The 26,335-nt window shown below is 35.9% G+C and overlaps 2 protein-coding genes across 8 annotated transcripts in view; one reads left to right on the top strand and one right to left on the bottom strand.

Annotated features, from left to right (window-relative positions):
• Window positions 1–969: 969 nt before the first annotated feature.
• Window positions 970–8,362, bottom strand: PSMD10 (proteasome 26S subunit, non-ATPase 10). The gene is given in 7 exon segments (XM_032250885.1): window positions 970–1,741; window positions 1,743–1,780; window positions 1,783–1,895; window positions 4,460–4,626; window positions 4,728–4,874; window positions 5,471–5,569; window positions 8,132–8,362. Coding segments are annotated over 7 exon segments (828 nt in total). The 5' UTR covers window positions 8,246–8,362; the 3' UTR covers window positions 970–1,591.
• Window positions 5,566–26,335, top strand: part of ATG4A (autophagy related 4A cysteine peptidase) — a 66,015-nt gene continuing 45,245 nt past the window's right edge. For 2 of the 7 annotated variants that reach the window (XM_032250877.1, XM_032250881.1), the window contains exon 1: window positions 8,395–8,555. In XM_032250877.1, coding sequence (XP_032106768.1) covers window positions 8,474–8,555 — 82 coding nt within the window. In that variant the 5' untranslated portion in view covers window positions 8,395–8,473. Of the gene's footprint in view, window positions 5,705–8,394; window positions 8,978–26,335 lie in introns of those variants that run through there. The other 5 variants (XM_032250878.1, XM_032250879.1, XM_032250883.1 and 2 more) reach the window with 5 other exon arrangements.

The raw sequence follows: 26,335 nt of genomic DNA, 5'->3' as shown, positions 1-26,335 counted from the left end.
TGTTGACCAGGCTGGTCTTGAACTCCTAACCTCAGGTGATTCATTCACCTCGGCCTCCCAAAGTGCTGGGATAACGGGCATGAGAAAGTGCACCCAGCCAAATTATCTTTTTTTTTGTTTTGGAACTGTAAAATTTGCTGACCTTGAATCAGCTTCATCTCTATTACCTTTCCTACAGGCACAGGTAACAATCTTTAGTTTATACAAATCTGTGATCTAATATTAACATGCCACGTCATTTAAAATGCCAAAAGCCTAAGAAATTAACTGTGGCTTAGTTCCATTTGTACTGCTTATTGAAGAACTCGGATGAATTTCCTTTTACACCCATAAAGCCTGTCACCTTAGACAATAAACTCAATATTTATGAAGCGTAAATGCCTTCAGTTATAACAGACAAAACTTTACTCTGATCACACCAAAAATAATAGAAATATATTTCCCCTGCTCTTAATTCTATCACCAGCATTCAATAAAGAGAATTTTGTTCCATAAGATGCTTCTGATTAATGTTTGTTAAGGTTAGCACTCAAAATACTTCTGTAAAAAGAGTTTCTATATCAACAACACAGTTCATGTTTATGAAACTCATTTTAGCTAATGATAATTAAGTCTTTGACCCAAAATTAATGCAAATTTGTAGGTGCACTTGGATCACTTATTTTAAGCAGTATTTGCAGCATAAAATTCAAATAAAAAAATAATCCGAAAGTCACTTGGAGTTCATTAGATTTTATGACTAGTATCATTTAAGATGCTTCCCTAAATTGAGCTCAAGTTTATACTTACTAATTTCCTTTTGTTCTACATTTAATTAGCAATTCAGAAGATGGCTATTTTAAAAGATTTTAGCTACAGTCAAGCTTCACTAATTTTATTGACTTAAAGCTACCAAAAACTGAGAAATGTCTTTACTAAGGATTTCAAGGCTTAAGTGAATTCTAACAATTTGAAAGAAAAATTAGAAGATTGTTTCAACATTTTATTTTTTAGTTTCTGAAATACAAATCAAAATACATTTTTGTTACATGTCATTTTAACAAGTTTGACATTCTTTTCAATACAGGATGATGCAATATACGTACTTTAAAACTTCCTTTTAAGAAAACCATACATTTTATTTCAGAGTAAACAGCCCATAAAAAAAAAAATACATGGGTATATGGGCTATTGTTTTTCATTATTTTAGAGCACACCCTCCAACTTAAAATTTGGTCCACTAAAATATGTGAATATCCCTCCTATCACAAAAATAAATTAAACCTCATGGTTGAAAAAAACAGAAATGTTTGGCATAGACCTGAGTGAGCTTGACAAAAACAAGTTAGGATGTTTTAACTGTATGGAGGGACATTATAGAATCCACATAGAGACATCTGGCAGAACAAAGAGTTTGTTGCTATTGGAGCTGTTCTGTTTCAGAGAGAGAGATGTAAGGTACATGGGAGGGTGCTGAAGACTCACAACAGCCACAAAATTAGTTACTCAAAATTAACTAGAATTCAATATAGAAGAATATATGACAACAGTAGAACAATCTCAACAGTTATTCAATGCCTGGAAAACAAGCTGTAAGCTTTGAACAAGTAACTCAGCAAGAACAACAGTCAATATGTTTGTAAGACTTTGAAGGTGAGAAAACTTCATCATTCATAGATAATGTCTTGTGTACAAGTACATTAGTTTCCAGGACACCGGGGACAACAACACAACATACAAAGTAAGAATAAATCCAAGCTGTTTAACCTTCTACCATTCTCTTGAGTATTAAACCCAGGCCACCTTTGGCCACTTGCAGGGGTGTCTTTTCTTCTTTATTCTCAATGTAAATACTTGCTCCTTGGGACACCAGCAGTTTTGCTTCTTCCACTCTCTCCTCATCACAGGCTAAGTGTCTGAAATCAGGGACCACCACAGACCAATTAATCAGTACCAACTCTATGCAATGGTTAGGATTTCCTGCTAGATAGTCTAAAGTGCATGTTATTAGGAAATGGTAATATTGGAGTGTTATTTAATCAAAAAAGAAACATCAGTTTGCATGGTGAGGCTGTAAGTTAAAATTCTGCAAAAAGGCCATGTAATACCAGATAGTAAATCATAATTCTGATTCTACTTACAATAGAAGAAGGGATCTAAATGCCAGCCTAAGGAACAACTTTCTCATTTTACAGAGATTAGTAGTAGTTTACCTCAAATACTACATGTAATAATTCAGGGTTAAAATTTAGAAAAGCCCCAGTTCATAATCTATTAATAGCAGTTTGTGCAGCTTAAAGTTTGAAAAAGCAGTTTAAAATATTTTATCTCATTTAATCCATATATTTATAAGTTAGCAAAGTATTATTATCACAATTTTACAGTTGAAATGGTGACAGAGGTTAAAGTTCCTGCCTATGCTGACATTTGGCAGTAAACTGAGTGGAAGAGGATAACAACTTTTGCTACACACTTTAGAGTTTGCCAGGAGGGTATTAGGAGGCACTTTACATGTTGTTTTACTTAAACCTCACAATAATCTAGTGAGGAAGGAATTATTATCCTTATATGACAGATGAGGAAATTAAGATTCAAGGAAGATTAACTTTTATAAGTTGTTTAGTATAAGTATTTAATATTGTTAGTAAGTGGTAGAGTCTGAATTGAGTGAATGTCATCTAGCTATTCATAAATCCTATGTTCTTCCCAGGACTCTATCTTGTCTGACTCCTAGATTTCTTCTAGGCCATCCTGCCTTTGTATTTATAGAGAAAACAGGTAGGACACACAGGTCTTTCTAAACAAGATCTCTTAGAATGCAGGAAAGGTTTTAAAAACTAAGAGTTAAGAAAGTATTTACAAAGTATTATTACTTTGTAAAAGTTGGTTTCAAGTCAAATTGGAAAAGGGTGAACCTCACTCTGGACTAAAAAGAAGACTCACAGAACTTCTGGTTCACCAAAAAGTCACCATTCAACAAAGAAGAAAAGTGGCCAAGTATTGTGGAAAAATATCAATTCCAGATAGATTTTAAGAGTTAAATGCAAAACAATAACTCTAACCCTCAATCAAAACCAATGAAATGTTAAAATAACCTATAATAAAAGGTGAATATTTAACTAATTTCAGGGTAAGGAGAAGCTTTCTAGTCATGAGGAAAGATGAATAGGCTTGACTATGTAGAAATTTTAAAACTTCTCTTATTTAAAAGAAATTATGAACAAGTTGAAAAGATAAACTAGGAAAAATATTTTCAACTAACATTGCAAAAAGGTAATATTTTACCATGTCAAATCAAGAGCACTTAAAATCCAGTGAAAATAAACTAATTCCCCGAAAGGAAACAGAGAAAGGGACACACAAATTTACAATTAGATAAGAAATGTAATTAGCCATGGACATTAAAAAAAAAATGTTCAAATTCACTGATCACAAAAATGTAAATTACATCTATGAAATATCATTTTCATATAACAAAAGGACAATTTAGTGTTGGTGAGGGGTAATAGGCACTCTTAAATTGCTGTTGGGAGTAAAATGATACAACTCCTCTGGAAGCAATTTGGCAACATACAGTAAGTCTTAAAATGTGTGCATTTGTTGACCCAGCAATTCAACTTCTAGGAGTCTATATGAACATAATAATCAGAAATATGGCCAAAAATTTTTTTTATACAAAGTTGGTCAGTGTAGCATTATTATTATTTTAGAGACAAGGTCTTGCTCTGTTCCCCAGGCTGGAGTGTAGTGGTGTGATCACAGCTCACTGTTAACCTGGTGCTCCTGGGCTCAAGCAATCCTCCACCTCAACTTCCTGAATAGTTAGTACTACAAGTGCATGCCACCATGCCTGGCTAATTTTTAAATTTTTTCTAGAGATGGGGGTGGGGTTTTGCTGTTGCCCAGGCTGGTCTTGAACTCCTGGCCTCAAGTAACCCTTCTGCCTTGGCTTCCCAAAGTATTGGGAGTACAGACATGAGCCATCCATGCCCAGCTCAATGTACAATTATTTATAATAGTGAAAAACTCAAAAAAAGTTTAAATATACAATAATAGAGAAATGATTGAATTATGGCACATCTATACAGAATTTTATATAATCATTAAAAAGGTTTTAAACATATTTAACGATATTAGAAAATGCTTATAATATACTATGAGGTGAAAAGAACAAGATCTAAAACTACATATACAGTATGACCTCTACTTTGCTAAAAAAAAAAAAAAAAAAAAAAAGGTGTAAAATATATACATTTGCATATAAAAGACCAAGAGGAAATACACGAGAATGTGATTAGTGGTTATTTCTGAGTGGCAAGATAATAGGCAATTTTTATCTTTATATTTTGTGCATTTTAACATTTCTGCCATTAACACGTATTGCATTTATAAGCAGAATAAAAAAAGAAATGATGTGTAAAAATTATTGCAAGAGGGCTAATGCCAGGTAGAATACAAATGACTGCTACTTGTCACTTACAGAGGAGTGTTACCCTCAGTGTCTTGGATATTTGTGGATGCTTTGTAGTACAGAAGGATATGAATCATCTTCAAGTTACCCTTGGCTGCTGCCCGGTGCATTGCTGTAGCCTCATAATGGTCCTTAGCATCTGGATTAGCCCCACCTTCTAGTAACATGACAGCAATCTGGAAAGTTGGAGAAGAAAGGAGAAAACAATGAAGAGATCTATCTGTGTTTGTATATACTTTTAGAATTCAACAGAAGTAGCCTAGGGATGGAACCATACCTCATGCCTGTTTTTGGAAGCTGCATAATGTAGGGGAGTACAGCCATTTTGATTGACAGCATTCACTTGAGCACCTTTTCCCAGAAGGGCTTTTACAATCTCATCCCGGCCAGCAGAAGCCGCAATATGAAGAGGAGACCAACCTGCCTATAAAAGAAATAGGCAGTAGAAACACCAGGGGAAAAAGGTACAAGGATTAGTGCTAACACTTAGGCAGGGTTTACAAGGAGCTTTATAAAGGCAAAAAAAAAAATGCCTACAAAAAAGGTTCCATTCTTATTCTTCAAAAATCTAATCCTAATATAATCAATACCATTACAATAAATTTCTTTATATAACAGAAAGTTACCTAGGTCCTCATTATTCAGGCCATGTTCATACACAAAAAAAAATTCCAACATAATAGAAAGAGTTTATGGTCTTTTAGGATTCACCATAATGAGCCCTGATCTGTATGAGCACAATAGCTCACTACAGCCTCAAACTATTGGGCTTGAGCAATCCTCTTACCTCAGCCTCTCCTGTGTGTTTACCTTACATCACAGAGTATGAATGGCAAACATATCTTTGTAAAATAATGCAACCGTGGGTCTCATGCTTGATCACAAGGGCCATACTGTAACTTTCCAGTCATAAAGGTTATAATTTTGTTCATAAGCTTAATGCACAGGCTTCAGTTAACACCAGTCTGGAGTATAAAGATAACTGGGAATTTATCGACTCAACTTTGTCAAAGTACTCACATCGTCTTTATCATTCACTGGCACTCCAAGTTGCAACAAAAATTCAACAATTTCTGTATGTCCAGCTGAGCAAGCCCAGTGCAATGCAGTTCTGCTGTCCTACATGGGAAACAGAGAAGCAATAAAATAAACATTCTTGAAGAAAAATAGAAGGCAAAAAAGCAAGAAAAAATAATACTGGTGCTGGCAAATCTATAGTTTGAAAATACGAAATGCAGAGCACTGGATCCTCAGGTGGGTAACCTTAAACCATATTGCTTACTAGTATAAGACAGATGAAGGTTTAAGTAACATGGGGAGAATGACGGTGATAAATGTACATTATTCTGGCCAGAATACGACAAGGAAAGCAGTAGAGCAAGAAACTGATTTCAATGCTTTGACAGAAATACATCTTTGGTTGTTTTACTATTACAGTATTTATATACTTTTATGTCAGGCACTGTGCTGGGAGTTTTACATGTATCATATCATTTAATTCCTACCATTCTGTACAGTGCTTATTATCTCCATTTTTCAGATGAGGAAACTAAAACTCCTCAGGGTAAGCAACTTGTGGACGGTCATATGGATACTAAATAGTGAGGTTGGGACACAACTGTCAGTGAATTTCTGATTCTGAAATCTCTACTACCACACTGACCTCAAGTTAGATGCTGTAGAAAGAACACATGAATCTAATGGGGGAAGAAATGTTCATTAAACTAGTTGAAATTATCTATAATTTAAAATTATAAATAAATTAGAAATATAATTTAGAAAACAACAGAGCAAGAAAATTACTTTTTATAAAAAATAATAAGCTATGGCTGGCTGTGGTGGTTCACATCTGTAATCCCAGCACTTTGGGAGGCCGAGGTGGGCAGATCACCTGAGGTCAGGAGTTCGGGACCAGTCTGGCCAACATGGTGAAACCCTGTCTCTACTAAAAATACAAAAATTAGCCAGGTGTGGTGGGCACCTGTAATCCCAGCTACTTGGGAGGCTGTGGCAGGAGAATCACTTGAACCCAGGAGACAGAGGTTGCAGTGAGCTGAGACTTTGCCACCGCACTCCAGCCTGGGTAACAAGAGTGAAACTCTGTCTTGGGGGAAAAAAAAAAAAAAAAAGCTAGTAGCCATATTTGTCAAAGGGAATCACTATTTGCAGTGACTGCTATACTTCTTAGCCCCATAGAATAGAAAATGGTATTTTAAATTGTATTGCAAAAAATTTCAAACACATAAAAATTGAGGTAATACAATAGAGACCCACATGCCTACCACTTAGATTTAACAAACATCTTGCCCTATTTGCTTTATCTAGATTTTTTCCTTGCTGAGTTTTCTAGAAACAAATCCTAAATATCATGAGATTTCACCTTTTTCAGTATGTAAAAAATAAAAGTATTTCTTATATAACTATGAGATCATTATTACACTTATTAAAATTAACACTAACTTCCTTATAATGTCTAATAACCGATCCATATTCAGATTTCCCCAACTGCCTCCCAAATGTATTTTTGCAGTTGGTTTGTTTCAATCAGGAACCAAACAAGATCCATAAATTGCATTTGTTCATGTTTTTGACGTCTTTTGATCCTGAATAGCTCCCTTCCCTTTTTAGGCCACTGACTTGACTGAAGAATGGTTAAATTTCCAATGGAGTATTATTAAATCCTAACAATATAAATTATTACATTTAAATTTAAATCCTTAAATATCTAGTGATTTAAATTTAAAAAGAGGTAAACTAGGTAAAGGTAAGGCCATTTTCAGGTTGAGTAATAAAGTTCCAGAAAAAACAGTCTCTTGATTTCTAATTCGCCCCCAAAAGACACAAAATGGAGATTTGTAAGTATGAGACACTGTCTCACTAGGGCCTAGCACACTGCCTGTGAAACACAAGGCCATCTATAAATATTTGTGGGCTTACTGAGGGCAGTGTGAATCCCAGAAACTCAGGATGAAAACACAGGACGGTCCTGCGAGCAGAAGGGCAGAAACACGTCTCAACATCCATTCACTTTTGTCTGCCTCTGTTTAAAATGTCTACTCATTCCCCCATGGAAATCCCACTCATGCTTCAAAGTCTATCTCTTCCTTGCAAAGCCTTTTCCAATTAATCACAGTCATATCGGCATCAGATCCTCCTATTTGGCATCAGATCCACTATTACATGGTTCCTCCTAAAGCACCATGTAAACTTTTCTGTCGAGTATTTACCACAATTTGTAATCGGACATGTTTTTGTGCTTATTTTATTGTCTGCTTCTTCCACTCCACCGTTTCTCCAGCTCCTAGCAAACTGCCTGACACAGAAGGAGCGTTCAATTACACGTTTTACAGAATACAGTTACTAGCAAGGGTAAAGAAATCTATATAAAAAGCTTTCCTTTTCACGGATTGGGAGTTTCTGAGAAATGCGGTAGACGTTCTAAAACTATCCAAAAATTAAGGAGCGGTGCTCCAGGCCAAAAAGAAAAATATCTGAGGTCTGAGGGGCTAGCTCCCGCACGCCAATCGCGAGTCCTGAGGTGACCCCGGGGGACTCCTTGGGGCGCTGGGGGCGGGGTTCTGCTCCACGCAGAAACAGGGCCTCCGCTAGGGCAGGGCCCCGACAGCCACGTAGGGCTTCCCCGACGCCGCCGGCTGCGGAGAGACCCTAGCGTTGCTTTACCTGGTCAGTTCTAGTAGCCAGGGATTTATCAGCCTGAATACTCTCCTTCAACTCTTCCAGCTTCCCGCTGTAGGCCAGGTTGCAGACCATTAGGTTAGACACACACCCCTCCATTTCGCTTTCCCAGTTAACTCCTTGAAGCGCGACCAACGCCCGCCTTACGTCGCCGGTTCCGACTGCCAGTCAAAACAGCCGTTAGAGCTCCACCAATCACTGGCTTCTCTCGCGCCCTTTTCCTTTCCCATCGCGCGGCCCTCTGGGAGTTGCAGTTTGAGGGCAGTTCCGGTCGGGGCGACGCCTTTGCTGCCCTCACAGACTTGGCCCCTAGCAGTGCGGGACTACATGTCCCAGGGTTCCTTGCGAGCGTCCGTAGTCAAGTTGCCGGTGGAATTGGCCCAGGATGACAGCTGGAGAATGGAGTCAGGTACGGGGAGCGGCTTTGAGTGGAACCGTGTGAAAGAGCCGGGGTGGGTAGTCGCTGTTGGGTCGTTGAGTCGGCCACACGAAACGGGTGCGGGGGCAGGGCAAGAGAGTTATGGAAGCCTAAAAGTCCTGTCCCCCAGGGTCCCTGACCTGCAGTGGCAGGCGGAAGGGACAAGGACTGGAGCTGAGTACTACCTTCTGAGCTCGAACCGGTGACTTTGGCTACCCTTCCCCTCCCTGCCACCGCCCAGGGAGTGGAAAGAAGTGGGGGTTAATTACTCTGACATCTCGGCGGGGTGGCGTCAGGACAGGGTTCTACCACAGCAGTGATAGCATATGGCACCGTACTGAGGTGATGTGCCAGGGTGATGCCAAAGGCAGGGTCCGATGCCATGGGAGCCACTTGATATCTAAGAGACCTCGGTGAGTCCATAGCCTAGTGACATCACAACTTGATGAGGGTCATCTTAAGGATACTGGGCTGAGGTATTGGCACTTTAATATTACGATATTAACTATGTTATCAAGGCTTTGCTACAACTGTTAAGCTAATAGTGTTTCTTTTAATAGAAATCCCAAATAGTGCCATAGCAGAAGCAATGCAAGACTTATCCTTTATAGGGCATATCCAGAGGACATTATGCCACAACTAGGTAATGATAAGAATACTTTCAAGAAAGAGACTGATTATGTTAATGTTTATCCTGTTATAGTGTAGAACAGGAGCCGGGAAACTTTCTATAAAGAGCCAGATAGTAAATATTTTAGGCTTTGTAGGCCAAAAAGCAAAATCAAGAATATTTTGTTGGTACTTTTATGACAAGAGAGAAAACAAATTTCAACAAATGTTTATTGATGAAATTCAAAATATAATAATAGTAATTGAGTGCTTTTTTTGTAATACAAGACTACTAATAAGAAGAAAAGAATTATTTTTAGGGGATAGTATTTTGCTTAATTGGGGATCAGAGTTAGTGTTCCCTATTGTCAAAATAGATTTTAAATGTTCATCTGTTAATGCTGATCTATTATGAGATTTTTACCTATTTAATCTTTGAAAATGTCATTTTACACAGATGGGTACTGCCAAATACTGATATCAATTCATAAACATACATTTTTTATTTAAATGAATTTTTCAAAAATTTTAGAATAGTTTTAGATTTATAGAAAAATTGTAAGGTTAGTAGAGTTCCCTCACTCAGGATAAGGTACATTTTATATATTACAAAATTCATTCATTTCAAGTGCATAATTAAATGATTTTTGGTAACATTACTGAATTGGGGCAACCGTCACCATAAATCAGTTTTAGGACTTTTTTATCCCCCCAGTAAGATCTCTCATGCCCATTTATAGTTAATCAATCCTCTGTCCCACTCCCAGCCCCAGACACCCAGTAATCTACTTTTTTGTCTATAAATTTGCCTGTTCTCGACATTTTATGTAAATGAAATCATATAATATGTGGTATTTTGCATTTGATTTCTTTCACTTAGCATAATATTTTTGAGGTTCATCCATATTGTAGCATGTATCAGTACTTCCTTACTTTTTTATTGCCGAATACTATTCCATTTTATGGATATAACATATTTTTGTCTATCTACTTGCCATTTGATAGGCACACAACTTTCCAGTTTTTGGCTACTATGACTAGTACTGCTAAGAAGATTAGTATGTAAATCTTTGCATGGATATATTTTTTCATTTCTCTTTGATAGATACTTAAGGGTAGAGTTACTGGATCACAGGGAAAATTTATGTTGAACTTCTTAAGAAACTGTAAAACTGTTTTCCAAAATGACAACAACATTTTGCACTTCCACTAGCAATGTATGAGAGTTCCTGTTTCTCCACATCCTTGCCAACATTTGTTATTTACTATGTTTTTTATTATAGCCATCCTAAGTGGGTGTAAAATGATGTCTCATTGTGGTTATAATTTATAATATGGTGAGCTTATTTCCATGTGCTTATTAGCCATTTGTATATCTTCTTCAGTGAAGTCTGTTATATCTTTTTACCATTTTTAAATTGGGTTGTCTTTTTATTGTTGAGTTGTAAGGACTGTTTATGTATTCTAGATCAAGTCCCTGACAGATATATGATATGCACAAATGTTCTCTCAGTTTGCTGCTTGCCTTTTTCTTTTCTTGATGTGTCTTTTGAAGTGAAAACGTTTTGAATTTCGGTGAGGTGCAATTTATTATTTTTCTTTCTTTCATGGACCATTCTTTTGGTGTTGTACTTAAGAAGTCTTTGCCTAATTGCAAGGTCTCAGTGATTTTCTCCAATGTTTTCTTCTAAAAGCTTTATTACTTCATCTCTTACATTTATATATATATATATACACATATATGTGTGTATATATATATATATATATATATATAATTTTATTTTTGAGCCAGAGTCTTGCTCTTTCACCCACACTGGAGTGCAGTGGCGCGATCTCGGCTCACTGCAACCTCTGCCTCCCTGGTTCAAATGATTCTCCTGCTGCAGCCTCCTGAGTAGATGTGATTACAGGCACCAGCCACCATGCCCAGCTAATCTTTGTATTTTCAGTAGAGATGGGGTTTTGCCTTGTTGGCCAGGCTGGTCTTTAACTCCTGACCTCAGGTCATCCACCAGCTTCGGCCTCTCAAAGTGCTGGGATTATAGACGTGAGCCACATCTCTTACATTTAAGTATATGATTCATTTTGAGTTCATTTTTCTCTGTAATGTGAGGTGAGAAGCTAAATTCATCTTTTCGCATGGAGATATAGAAATTGTCCTTGCACCATTTGCTGAATCTCTTAACAACTTATATTGCTGTACTATCTTTGTCACAACTAATAAATCCACATTGGTATATTGCTATTAACTATACCCCATGCTTTTTTTTTTTTTTTTTTTTCCAGTTGAACTAGTTTATCTCTAGAGATGCTGTCCCACCCAGGATAGCATATTACATTTAGTCCTTGTATCTCCTTAGCCTCTTCTGGTTTGTGACACTTTCTCAGACTTTTCTTGTTTTGGTGACCTTGACAGTTTTAAGGAGTACTGGTCAGGTACTTTGTAGAAAATTCCTCAATTTGGGTTTGTCTGATGTATTTTTTTATGCTTAGACTGATGTTATATGTTTGGAAGAAAGTCTGCAGAAGTCAAGTACCACATTCTCATCATATACTATCAAGGTTACACAAACATGATTTTAATTGAGCATATTCATTGCTTGGAATAGAATTCTATTCTTCTCTTAATAGTGCCTTTTAGCATTATATGTCAGATTAACCACTTCCAATTGAAAGTTTGGTGAAAGCTGCTCAATTGCACAGTTAAATGGATTTTGGAATATGGAAATAACCTTTGCACTTGCTTCAAGGTCCAAAAACTGCTACTGGAACTGTAGTCTGAACTCAGAAAATTTTTATGCTGCAAACTTGTGTGAAAATAGAGATCTTGCTTCTTGTTTTGACTTTTATTTCATTTTATTTTATTTAAGATGGGGTCTCACTCTGCCACCCAGGCTGGAGTGCAGCGGCACAATCTTGGCATACTGCAACCTCTGCCTCCCTGGCTCAAGTGATTCCCCTGCCTCAGCCTTTGGAGGTGCATGCCACCACACCCAGCTAATTTTTGTATTTTTAGTAGAAACAGGGTTTCGCCATATTGACCAGGCTGGTCTCCCAACTCCTGACCTCAGGTGATCCTCTCAAAGTGCTAGGATTACAAGTATGAGCCACTGCGCCTGGCCTATTTTTATTTTTTATTTTTTGAGATGGAGTCTTGCTGTGTTGCCCAGGCTGAGGTGCAGTGGCATGATCTCAGCTCACTGCAGCCTCCACCTCCCAGGTTCCATTGATTCTCCTGCCTCAGCCTCCCAAGTAGCTGGGATTACAGGCGCATGCCACCACACCAGGCTAATTTTTGTATTTTCAGTAGAGACAGGGTTTCATCATATTGGCCAGGCTGGTCTTGATCTCCTGACCTCAGGTGATCCGCCCACCTAGGCCTCCCAAAGTGCTGGGATTGTAGGCATGAGCCACCAAGCCTGGCCTATTTACTTTTTATTGAAACAGGGTCTTCCTCTGTTGCCCAGACTGGAGTGCAGTGGCATGACCACCTCCACAGCTCAAACGATCTTCTCACCTCAGCCTCTAGAGTAGCTGAGACTACAGGCATGCACCAATACACCTAGCTAATTTATGATTTTTTGTAGATACAAGGTCTCACTATGTTGCCCAGGCTGGTCTTGAAATCCTGGGTTCAAGTAATCCTCCCACCTAGGTCTCCCAAAGTGCTGGGATTACAGGTGTGAGCTACCATGTGCAGCTGAGATTTCATTTATTTATTCTGGTTACTTATCTAGGAGTAGAATTGCTGGGTCATATCAGGACTCTATGTTTAACTTTTTGAGAAACTTTCAGGCTCTTTACAAAAGTGGCTGTACCATTTTACCTTCCCATCAGCAGTGTTTGAGGGTTCAGATTTATCCCCCTTTTTTTTTTTTTTGACAGAGTCTCACTCTGTAGTCCAGGCTGGAGTGCAGTGGCATGATCTCAGCCCACTGCAACCTACGCTTGCCAGATTCTAGTGATTCTTGTGCCTCAGCCTCCTGAGTAGCTGAGATTACTGGCATGTACCACCACGCTGGCTAATTTTTGTATTTTCAGTAGAGATGGGTTTTTGTCATATTGGCCAGGCTGATCTGGAACTCCTGTCATCAAGTGATCTGCCCACTTTGGCCTCATACAATTCTGGGATTACAGGTGTGAGCCAATGCACCCAGCCAAATTTCTCCATATCTTTACCAATACTTATTAATATCTATCTTTTTAATTATAGGCATTCTAGTGAGTGTAAAGTGGTATTTCATCGTGATTTTATTGTTTTCACTTGTGACAGCACAGGAAGTGGATAAAGCATCTTGACATTACTTGTGATTTAAACAATATTAATTGTCAAAATGACTTCACTACAGTTTAAGTTTCACATATAAGCATTGTTTTGCCTTGTAATTTTAGGGTGAATTCATTAATAACCATTATCAAGCCTGCATCAAAAGTTAATTTCCAAAGCCATTAAGTGTTCCCTACCGGTGTTTGAAGGTGGTTCTTCCAACCATTTACAAATGTGAGAATCATTCATACCTTGCTTGCCACACAAAAACATGAGATGGGCTGAATTTAGCCTGTCAGTCATAGTTGGTATAGAGCAGAAGTGCGGTGTATGTAGTAGTTATTCAATAAGTACTTATCTAGTTGATTATGGAGGTACAGTAGGCCTGTGTTGTATTCACAAAGTATTGGGTATAGTGACGTTTCACCATAATCATGCATCAAGTACTTGGATCTGATTGCTACAAACAGCTGGAAAAACAATTCCAAGTGCCTTTCCTACTGAGTGACTTGTTTGGGTTATCTTCTTTTATAAACAGTATACTTTGCTTTTATTTTATTTGATGTGACATGGTAGTTAACTTTCAATTCCGAGTCCTTTAAGGCCAAGGGTAAGTTATCTTTGACTTTTTGAAAGCTGCAAGAAAAATAGGTTTTAGAGGAGAAGATCTCTTCTCTTTTGTGGCTTGCCCCAAGTTATGAGGGAATGATGTGGTTGCTGTTTATGTCCATTAAGAGACAAAGGGGGCCCTGTTAGGGTCTGACTCCCTTGCTACTCTTATGATTGAATGTTCCCTATTGTGTTTTCCACTGAAATCCTGGATCCTATTCTAGACGCTAGAACAAGCTAAGTTCATCTTCCAGACTTGAAGAATAATGCCAATAATAACTAGCATTTATAGATCACATTGTCAGATACTGAACTTATCTTATGTAATCTTCACATCAGCTCTTTGAGGTCAGTTCTATGATCCTGCAGGCCCTATCTTTTTTTAAAATGAGAAAATAGGCACAGAGAGTGAAGTTACATGCCCAAGGTCACACAGTTTAGTTGGAGCTATAGTAGAAATCCAGGTGATTCTGCCCCCAAGTCCTACTACTTAACCACTGCAACATGCTGCAAAATATTGCTGAAAATGGAATTATGTGTAAATGAAATCCCAAATAATGCAACACAAAATGCTGTCAGAGTTCTTTGGGCTGTAACTCTACCTGTGATTTTGGGGAAATGACAAGATTTTCATGTTCTAGAACAACACTGTCCAATGGAACTTTCTGTGGTGATGGTAAACTTCTATATGCTGTTCTAGTATGGTAACCATAACCACCTGTTGCTCTTAAAGACTTGCAGCATGTCTGGGAGCTGAATTTTTAATGTCATTTAATTTTAATTGTTTTACATGTAGATAGTTTTTTGTGGTTCATTATTAATCATTTTGGACAGTGCAGAGAGAGAGCATTTCCTCCCACTTGTTCCTTTCTAATTAACACTAAATATTTTACCCAATGCAAATATTCTTTCCATAGCACAACAGGAAATAAATATATTCTATACTGAAAACAACTTGAGGGTATATGCAAATCAATTAACTGCATGACAGTTGCAGGAACAGGTTCTGGGTTATCCATCATGAAACTTATCCATTCCCAGCACTTACTAGTTAAGATTCCATAACTGGCTCAGAAACCCTTTGCAATTGATTTTTCACTGCTTACAAATGTAATTTATGTGGTTTGTTGCACTTTACAATTGTCAGTTGCTTGGTTTAAGATGAGACATTTTAATCTGTGGCTCTAATTTTTTTAATCCTGTGTTTTGATCCTACATTTTAAATGTCCTTGGTATTATATGTCACTGGCCTATACAAACCTTCCCCATTTAAAAGCAGTCTCTTCACAAAACTGGCAAACTGTTATAGGCTATTATAATAAAGCACTTTATGTTTACTCTCTGAGTTTTAGCTTCCACACACTTGTTTTAAGTTATTTGCTTATAAAGTGGTTTCTTTTTTTAAATATGTTTTATTATGAATAATAAAAGACTCGCAAGAATTTGCAAAGGTAGTACAGAAAGGCCCTATATAATCTTCATCTGGGTTACTTCAATCATTACATTTCACATAATTGTAATACAATATCAAAACCAGGAAATCGATATTGGAATGATCTATGTGTATAATTCTCTGTTCTTTTATGGTGTGTAGATTTGTTTAACCATCATCACAATCAAGAAATATTCCATCTTTCCTGTGCTACCTCTTTATAGTCACACCCACCACCTACCCCCACCATTGATAACCCCTGACAAATGCTAATTTGTTCTCCTTTTCTATAATTGTCCTTTTAAGAATTTTATATATAATTAAAATGATTTAATTTTTAGAATCATGACGTATATGATCTTTTCCATTATTTTTCATTCGGCATAATACATTTCAGACTCATTCAGATTTATATCAATAGTTCATTCCCTCTTATTGCTGAGAAATATTCTATGATATGGAGGTACCAAAGTTTGTTTAACCATTCTTGTATTGAGGGACAATATAAAATTTACAGTTTTTGGCTATTACAAAGAAAACTCATATTAACATTGAGTACAGAGTTTTCTGTAGATGGAAATTTTCATCTGTCTGAGATAAATGCCCAGGAGAGCAATGACAAGATGTGATGGTAAATACATGTTTAATTTTAAAAGAAACTGGCAAACTATTTTTCCAAAGTGGCTGTACCATTTTGTATTCTCATCAGCAATGGTATGAGAGATCTAGTATCTCCACATCCTTTCCAGCATTTGGTATTGTCACTATTTTTTTTTTTTAAGTTTTAGCCATTGTGTTAGGTGTGTAGTGCTATATTACTGATTTTATTTGCATTTATCTAATGGCTAATAACGTTCAACAGCTTTTCATGTGTTTATTTGTCGTCTCCATATCTTCTTCAATTAAATATCTCTTTATATCTTTGGCCCATTTTCTAATTGTATTGCATTGTTTGTTTTACTGTTGAGTTTTGAGAGCGCTTTATGTGTTCTAGATACCAGTTCTTTGTCAGATATGTAGCTTAAAAATGTTCTCTTCCAGTTTGTGCCTTGTCTTTTCATCTTCATAGGATTTTCCACAGAGAAAGAGCTTTTAATTTTTATGACATTCAACTTATTGATTTTTTCCCTATTATTGATTTTGTTTTTGTTGTTACATCTAAGAACTCTTCACCAAGTCCTAGGTCTCAAATATTTTCTCCTAGATTTTCTTCTGAAAATATTATAGTTTTACATTTTACATTCAAGTCCATGATCCATTTTAAGTCAATATTTGGCATAAAACATGAAGTTTAGGTCAAGGTTAATTTTTTTGGATTATTGATATCCAGTTGCTTCAGCTCCATTAAATTGCTTTTGCTCTGTAGTAAAATATGAGTATGCCAGACTTGTGTATATCTGTTTCTGAGTTTTCATATCTGATTCATTGATCTACATATGTGTCCCTCTGCCATACCACAATGTTGAATACTATAGCTCTATAATAAATCTTAAAATTTGATAGAGTGATTCCTCTATCCTTTTCCAAGATATCCTTTTTCAAGTTTAGATAGTTCCCCCTTGGTTTCTAGTTTTCTGAGAGTGTTTATCATGAATAAATATTGAATTTTGCCAAATAGCTTTGCATCAATTTATCAATTGATGATCTTGTGATTTTTCTTCTTCAGTTTGTTACTGAAGTGGGTTACATTAATTTATTTTCGAATGTTGACCTAGCTTTGCATCCTTGGATAAAACGTATTTGGATGTGATGTATAATTTTTTAATATGTTGCTGAATTATATTTGCTAGTATTTGCTGGGGATTTTTGCCTCTATCCATGAATGATATTGGTTTGCAATTTAATTTTTTGGTACTGTCTTTGTCTGATTTAGGTATCAATGCAATATTGGCCGTATAATAAGAGTTGGGATGTACTCCTTCCTCTTCCGTTTTCTAGAAGACATTGTATAATATAAGTGTTAATTCTTCTTTAAGTATTTGGTAGAAGGCTGCAGTGAAATCATTCAGGCCCAGATGATTTCAAAGAAAAATTATTTTTTTTGAGTTTTAAAATTATATATTCAATTTTCTTAATACTTACCAAGCTATTCAAATGACCTAATTTCTATTGAGGTAATTGTGGTTGTTTGTGCTTTTCAAGGAATTTATCCAGCTTATCTAAATTATCTACTTTATACATGCATATTTGTTGTAGTAATCCCTTTTGGTGTTTGCAAGGTCTATAAATATATCTCCTGTTTCATTCCTGATATTGATGATTTGTGTCCTTTCTTTTTTTATTTGTGAGATTTGCTAGAGGTTTGTGAATTTTATGAGCTTTTCAGAGAACTACCTCTTTGTTTCATTGATGTTCTCCATTGATTTTCAGTTTTCAATTTCATTAACTTCTGCTCTTTTTTCCTTGCTTCTGCTTGCTTTCAGTTTAATTTGCTCTTTTCTAATTCCTTATAGTAGGAAATTAGATGATTAATTTCAGCATTTCCTCTTCTCTAAGTTAAGCATTTAGTGCTATGAATTTCCAACTCAGCACTGCTTTAGCTGCATGTCATGTATTTTTTAATCACAGTAAAAAAGCATAGCATGAGATCTACTTCTTAAACTTTTAAGTGTACAGTGCAATATTGTTAACAATAAACACAATGTTGTACAGCAGTACTCTAGAAATTTTTTATTTTGAACGACTGAAACTCTATACTTATTAAACAGCAATTCCCCATTTCCCACCCCTCACCAGCCACCTGGCAAATACCATTTTACTTTCTGTTTCTATGAGCATAACTAGTTTAGATAACTTACAGTAAGTGGGATCATGAGATTTTTGCCCTTCTGTGTCTGGCTTATTTCATTTAACATAATGTCTTCAAAGTTCTTCCATATTGTAGCATATGACAAGCTTTATTCCTTTTTATGGCTGAATAACATTCCGTTACAAGTATATACCACATTTGCTTCATCCATTTGTCTGTGGATTGACATTAGGTTGTTTCCACCTCTTGGATATTGTGAATAATACTGCAATGAACATAGGAGTGCAAATACCTCTTCAAGATGCTGATTTCAATTCTTTTGGATATATCCCTCGAAGTGGGATTGTGGGATCATATGGGAAATTTTGGTTTTTTAAGGAACCTCCATATTCTTTTCCATACCAACTGTACCATTCTACACCCACACCAGCAGTGCACAGGGTTCCAATTTCTCCACATTCTTGCCAGCACTATTTTTTGTTTTTTGGATAATGGCCATCCTTAGAGTTATGAAGTTATACTTCATTGTTGTTTTGGTTTGTATTTCCCTGACAATTAGTGATGCTGAGCATCTTTTCATATACCTGTTGGTCGTTTGCATATCTTCTTGGAGAAATGTCTATTCAAGTCCTTTGCTCATTTTTTAATTGGATTATTTGGTGAGGTTTTTTGTGGTGTTGTTATTGAGCTAAATAATTTAGATATTGAACCCTATCAGATGGTTTGCAAATATTTTCTCCCATTCTGTAGGTTACCTTTCATTCTGTTGTTTCCTTTGCTGTACTGAAGCTTTTTAGTTTGAGGTAGTACCACTTGTCTGTTTTTACTTTTATTGCCTGTACTTTTGGTGTCATATATAAGAAATCATTGCCAAGACCAATGTCATGATGCTTTCCTTCTATGTTTTCTTCTAGGACTTTTGCAGTTGCAGGTCTTACGTTTAAGTTTTTAATTCATTTGTAGTTGATTTTATATATAGTGTGAAATAAACATCCACTTTAATTTTTTTGCATGTGGGTATAAAGTTTTACTAGCACCATTTGTTTTTATTGTGGAGGGTGGTGGGCTGGATCTTTGCCCTTTTTTTTCAAAAACTTTTAAGTTCCTGGTTACCAACCTGCAGGGTGTGCAGGTTTGTTACATAGGTAAACGTGTGTCACAGTGATTTGCTGTACAAATCAACCCATCACCTTGGTATTAAGCCAAACATCCATTAGCTATTCTTCCTGATGCTCTCCTTCCTGACAGGCCCCAGTGTGTGTTGTTTGCCCCCCACATGTCCATGTGTTCTCATCATTCAGCTCTCACTTATAAGTGAGAACATGTGGTGTTTTGTTTTCTGTTCCTGTGTTAGTTTGTTGAGGATAATGGCTTCCAGATCCATCCATGTCCCTGCAAAGGACAGAATCTTATTCTTTTTTATGGCTTCACAGTATTCTGTAGTGTAGATGTACCACATTTTTTTTAATCCAGTGTATCATTGATGGGCATTTGGGTTGATTCTATGTCTTTGCTATTGTGAGTAGTACTGAAATGAACATATGTGTACTAGCACCATTTGTTGAACAGACTACCCTTTTCCCCACTGTGTGTTTTTGGAACCATCATTGGATACTAGATGACTGTATATGTATGGATTTATGATCAAGTTCTCTGTTCTGTTCCATTGGTCTATATGTCTGTCTTTATGACAGTACCATACTGTTTTGATTACTGTAGCTTTGTAATATGTTTTGAAATAAGAAAGAGTGAGGTCTCCAACTTTGTTCTTCTTTCTTATGATTATTTTGAATTATGTGCAGTCCTTTGTGTTTCCATATAAGTTTTAGGATTATTTTTCATTTCCACAAAAAATGTCATTGTGATATTCGTAGAATTGCATTGAATCCATAGATTACTTTGGGTAGTATGTACATTTTAATAATATCGAGCCCTCCAATCCAAGAACATGGGATGTCTTTCTACTTGTTTGTATGTTCTTTAATTTCTTTCAGCAATGTTTTGAAATTTTCAGCATACAAGGCTTTCACTTTCTTAGTTAAGTTTATTAATATTTTTTTCTGCTACTCTAAATGAGACTGTTTTCTTAATTTCTTTTTCTGATTGTTGTTAATGTATTGAAATGCAACTGATATTTATATGTTGATTTTGTATCTTGCAACTTTGCTCAATTTATTAGTTCTAATAGTTTTTTTATGGGGAATCTTTAGGATATTCTACATATAAGAGCATGCCATCTGCAAAAAGAAATAATTTTACTTTCCTTCCAATTTGGATGTCTTTTATTTATTTTTCTTGCCTAACTGCTCTGTTTTTGCAAGCAATTTCAAAACTTGCCTATTCTGTTTTGCTCTGGCCTTTTCTTGCCTAATTGCCATAGTACTTTCAGTGCTGTGTTGAATAGGAGTGGGTGAGAACCAGCATCCTTGTCTTGATCCTCATCTTAGTGAAAAATTTTCGTTTTTTTACAATTGAGTATGATGTTTTCTGTGGGCTTTTTATATATGGACTTTATTATATTGAGGCAATTTTCTTCCATTTGTAGTTTGTTGAGTGGTTTTATCCTGAAAGGGTGTTGAATTTTGTCAGATACTTTTATCTGTTGAGATGATCATGTGATTTTTAATGTTCATTCTGTTAATGTGAGTCCCACTGATTGAATTTTATATGTTGAACCATCGTTGCATCCCAGGGATAAATCCCACTTGTTCATGGTGATCCTTTGTGCTGTTGAATGAGGTTTGGTATTATTTTCATGAGGATTTTTGAATTCTTTAGTTTGGTGTAAAAGTAATTGTGGTTTTTGCAATTGAAAGTAATGACAAAAACAGCAATTACTTTTACACCAAACTAATATATTCAGCAGGAGTACTGGCCTATAGCTTTTTTTTTTTTTTTTTTTTTTTTTGGAGTATCTTTTCCTGGTTTTGGTGTCAGGGTAATGCTGGCCTAATAAAATGAGTTTGGAAGTGTTCCTTTCTCTTTAATTTTTTTGGAACTGTTTGAGAAATATTGGCATATGATTCAGTCTTGGTAGGTTATATGTTTCTACAAATTTATCCATTTCTTCTAGGTTATCCAATTTATTGGCTTATAATTGTTCAGAGTAGTCTCTTATAATCCCTTTAATTTTTGTGACATCAGTTGTAACACTCCATTTCTCACGTTATTTTTTGAATCTTCTTCTTTTGCTCTTTATTAATCTGGCTAATGTTTTGTAAATTTTGTTTATCTGCCAAAAAAAAGAACAACCCAGCTCATTGTTATGTTGATTTTTTTCTTTTCTGTATTTTGTTTCCACTCTAATCTAATTTATTTCATTCCTTATGCTAACTTTGGACTTACTTAAGGCTTCTTTTACTAGTTCATGGAGACATAAAGTTACTTTGAGATCTTTCTTTTTTTAAAAAATGTAGACCTCTACTTCTATAAGCTTCCCTTTTAGTACTATTTTAGCTGCATCCCATAAGTTTTGGTATGCTGTTTTTGTTTTTTATTGGGGAAAGATATTTTCTGATATCACTTTAAATTTCTTCTTTGACCTATTAGTAGTTTAAGATTGTGTTGTTTGATTCCCACATATATGTGAATTTTCCAGTTTTCCTTCTGCTGTTAATTTCTAGTTTTATTCTATTGCAGTTGGGAAATATACTTGGTAAGATTTCAATCTTTTGATATTTCTTAAGACATGTTTTGTGACCTAATGTGTGGTCTCTTCTGGAGAATGTTTGGTATATGCTTGAGAAGAATGTATATTCTTATGCTGTTGAATGAAATATTCCGTATATGTCTGTTAGGTCCATTTGTTCAAGTCCTCTGTTTCTTTCTTGAGCTTAATCTGGATGTTATATACATTATTGAAAGTAGGGTACTAAAATCCCCTACTGTGATGGTATTGCTGTCTGTTTCTCCCCTCAATTGTATCAATGTTAGAGTCATATGTTTGGGTACTCTTGTGTTAGGTGCATATATATTTATAGTATCGCCTGGTGATTTGACCATTTTTATCATTTATATTATATAATGTCCTTCTTTGTTTCTTTTAACAGGTTTTTACTTAAACTCCATTTTGTTTGATATAAATATGGTAATCCTGCTCTCTTTCGGTTACCTTTTACATGGAATATAAATTTTTACTTCTTTCATTTTCAACCTAGGTATGTCATTAAATATAAAATGAGTCTCTTGTAGGCAGTATATAGTTGGATCTTGTTTTTTAAAACCATTTGGCCACTCTATATATTTTGACTGGGGAGTTTAAACCAGCTATATTTAAAGTAATTATCGATGATAGGGAAGGACTTACTATTGCAATTTTGTTTATTGTTTTCTATCTTGTAGCTTTTTTGTCCCTCCTTTCCTTTCTTCCTCTCTTCCTTTGGGTTTCATTGATTTTTTGGTAGCGACATGCTTTGATTTTTTTCTCACATTCTTTTGTGTATCATTTAAAAGGATTTTCTTTGAGGTTACCACGGAGCTTAAAGAAAACATCTTATGATTATAACAATCTATTTTAAGCTGAGATAAATTTAACTTCAATTGCATGTAATACTTTAATCTTTTATATTGTCCATCCCACACTTTGTTATTGATGTCACAAATTACATTTTTATATTGTGTATCCATTAACATGTTTGTATAGTTATATATGTGTGTGTGTGTGTGTGTGTGTGTGTGTGTGTGTGTGTGTGTGTGTGTATATATTTTTTTTTTGAGACAGAGTTTCTCTCTTGTCACCCAGGCTGGAGTGCAATGGTGCAATCTTGGCTCAGTGCAACCTCTGCCTCCTGGGGTCAAGAAATTCTCCTGCCTCAGCCTCCCAAGTAGCTGGGATTTCAGGTGCCCGCCACCATGCCCGGCTAATTTTTGTATTTTTAGTAGAGATGGGGTTTCGCCATGTTGGCTAGGCTGGTCTTGAACTTCGGACCACAGGTGATCTACACACTTTGGTCTCCCAAAGTACTGGGATTACAGGCATGAGCTGCCACACCCGGCCAATTTTTATATTTTTGTTTTTTAACTTCTATACTAAAATTAAAAATTATTTACTCACCACTATTACAGTGTTACAGTATTCTGTATTTTTCTACATATTTAGCTTTACCAGTAAGATTTATGCTTTCACGTTGCTGTTGAGCATCTTATTATTTCAACTCAAAGGTCTCTCTTTAGCATTTCTTGTCAGGCAGTTGTAGTGGTGAAGAAATTCTTCAGCTTTTGTTCATGTGGGAAAGTTTTTATTTCTCCTTTATTTTTGAAGGATAATTTTATGTAATATTCCTGGTAGTCAGGTTTTTTTTTTTTCTTTCAGCACTTTGATTATTCCATTCCCTTCTGTCCTGCAACGTTTCTGGTGAGAAACTCACAGATAATCTTGTGGTGAATTCCTTGTGCATGATGAGCTGCTTTTCTTTTGCTGCTTTTAAAATTCTCCTTAGACTTTTGACAATCTGATTATAATATTTCTCACTGTGGATTTCTTTGGGTTCATCCTACATGGAGTCTGTTGGGCTTCTTAAATCTAGGTGTCCATTTCCTTTCCGAGATTTGACACATTTAGAGATGTTATTTCTTTACCTTTCCCCCTTCTCCTTCTTGCAATCCCATAATGAATATATTTGTTTGACCGATGGTGTCCCATAAATCCCTTTGAGTTTTTCCTTTTTGATTCAAATAATGTCAGTGTAAAGTTTAGCATTTTAGCCATGATTCTACTTCAGGCCAATTATCTAGGTTACAGAATCATGATTTATCAATTATTGTACTGTTCTAGTAGTGATTATATTGCAGAAGAGATGATCGCATAGCCCTTGCAGTATTCAGTAGGTTACAAAGAGAGGCTTTCTAATTTCTTAGGCAGGAAATATATATAAAGTTTGTCTCTGGGAGCCCTATAATTAATTATAATTATATGATTAATTATGATTAAGAAAAAATTATTCAATGACACTTGTCATTCAAAAGAACCTAAGAAAACCTAAGAACCCTTAGGTTTTCTTCACTGTTTTTTTGTTCCTCTGAACATATCATTTCAAATAATCCTGTATTTGAGTTTATCAGTTTTTTCTTCTGCCTAATCAAGCCTGCTGTTGGATACCTTACATAATTTTTTTCAGTTCAGCTGTTATATTCTTCACTCCAAATTTCTTTTTGGTTCCTTTTTGTGTTTTCTAAATCTTTATTGATATTCGTTTTTTTTTTTGAGCTCGTCGATGGCATCTTTATGATGGTTACTTTGACTTCTTTTTCAGGTTATTGATATACCTCTGTTCTTTAGGACTGATTTCTAGAGATTTATTTTGCTCCTTTGGATCACGTTTCCCTGTTTCTTCATATGTCTCTTATGTTTTTGTTGGGATCTGCACGTTTGAAACATCGGTAACCTCTTTCAGTCATTATGTACTGGCTTTGCACAGGGAAACATGCTCACCAGTCAGCCCAGCTAGAGATTCTGGGGGCCTTTGAAACCTTTTTGGAGGATACATGACTTCTCTGGGCATGTGTAGGTCACTTCTCAATTAGAAGCTTACGAGTTTCTTTTATAGAAGCTTATAATCACTTGCTCCCTCTGTTGTCTACCACACTGCAAGTTTTCTGGTTCTATAGAAATCAGCCTCCTCTCTTTTTGTTCTCAGTAGTCATCAGGTATCTAATGTGTGTTAGCTTCCTTAAGTCAGTGCCCCAAGTCAGGTGAGACCTATACTAGTACTTTAGGAAGCCTGATGAAAAGTCAAAATGCTGATGAACATTCCACTTGTTTCCCTCCCTCCTGAGGAAGAAGCCTTAAGTTGTGTATCTCCTCCCAACTGTACTGACCTGTGCTGGCCACAGCAGGTCACCCAACACCTTCCTTTGTTCTTAGCAGCCTCAAGGCAACCAAAGTATGGTAGTTTTGTCAGTGCGTCCAGTGGGGCAAAATAGAAACCACTTCTTGGTTCCATGAGCAGCCCTCCAAAAAGACAGAACATTGAACACTTTCTACAGTCTTTGTTTTCTCCCCTGAAATTGAAGGCTGGAATGTTGTTTTTTGGTGCTGAGCTGTGCCAACTTGGGAGAGGGGCTGATGCACATAAGGTGAGATTGTCCTTCCTACTGATTTTAATGTGGTTGTTCTTGACTTTGTGTTGCCTTACCTGGGGTATGCAATTTCTTAACTGACTTCTGGAATTCTCATAAAAGTATTTTACTCAATATATCATTGTTAAATTGGTCTTCCTGTAGGGGAACAAGGGCTGAAACTTCCTATTCTGCCATCTTGCTCCTATGTTACATATTTCAATATGTTGTATTTTCATTTTCATTCCATTCTATGTATTTTTTTTTTTTTTTACTTCCCTAAGACTTCCTCTTTGACCAAAGGATTGTTTAGAGGTGTGTTGTTTAATTTCCAATTGTTTGGAATCTTTATTGTTTTCTTTCTTGTTATTGAGTTCTAGTTTGATTCCATTATAGTTAGATAAATACTTTGCTATAAAAACCTTACTTCCCTTTAAGTCTCTTTACTTTTCCCCATCTATAGTATAGTTTTCTTAAATATTTCTTCTGTATATTTTTAGAATCACATCAGAAAAATGTTATGATTTTTGCTTTAGCTCTCAAATATAATTTAGAAAACTGAAAAAAGAAGCAAAATCTGTTGTATTTGGTAATATTTTTTACTCTTTCTATTTTTTTTCCTTCCTTCATGATATTCAAAGAGTCCTTCTTTTATCTTTCCTTTCCAATTCACAAATGTCCTTTAGCTATCTATTTCTTTACGTATGTCTGCTGGCAACAAATTCTTAGTGTTTCTTTGCCTGAGAGTGTCTTGATTTTCCCCTAAGGGATATTTTCACTGGATATGCAAATTTGGATTGATAGTTTATTTCTCTTAGCACTTGAAAAATGTGCCATTTCCCTTTGGACTCCATGGTTCCTGTTAATAAATCTGCTCTCATTAAAAGTGCCTTTTTTCTGTAAGTACGGTATTTCTTTTCTCTCACTGCTTTCAAGATTTTTTTCTTTTTCTTTAGCTTTCAGGAGTTTGATTATGATGTGTCTTACTGTGGAATTCTTTGGATTTATCTTATTGGGTTTGTACAGCTTCTTGAATCCATAGGTTTATG

This window comes from Sapajus apella, unplaced genomic scaffold, assembly GCF_009761245.1.
Source record: "Sapajus apella isolate SASKATOON/1434 unplaced genomic scaffold, GSC_monkey_1.0 scaffold73, whole genome shotgun sequence".
Lineage (NCBI taxonomy): Eukaryota > Metazoa > Chordata > Mammalia > Primates > Cebidae > Sapajus > Sapajus apella.
This window is presented reverse-complemented; position numbering and strand designations above follow the sequence as displayed.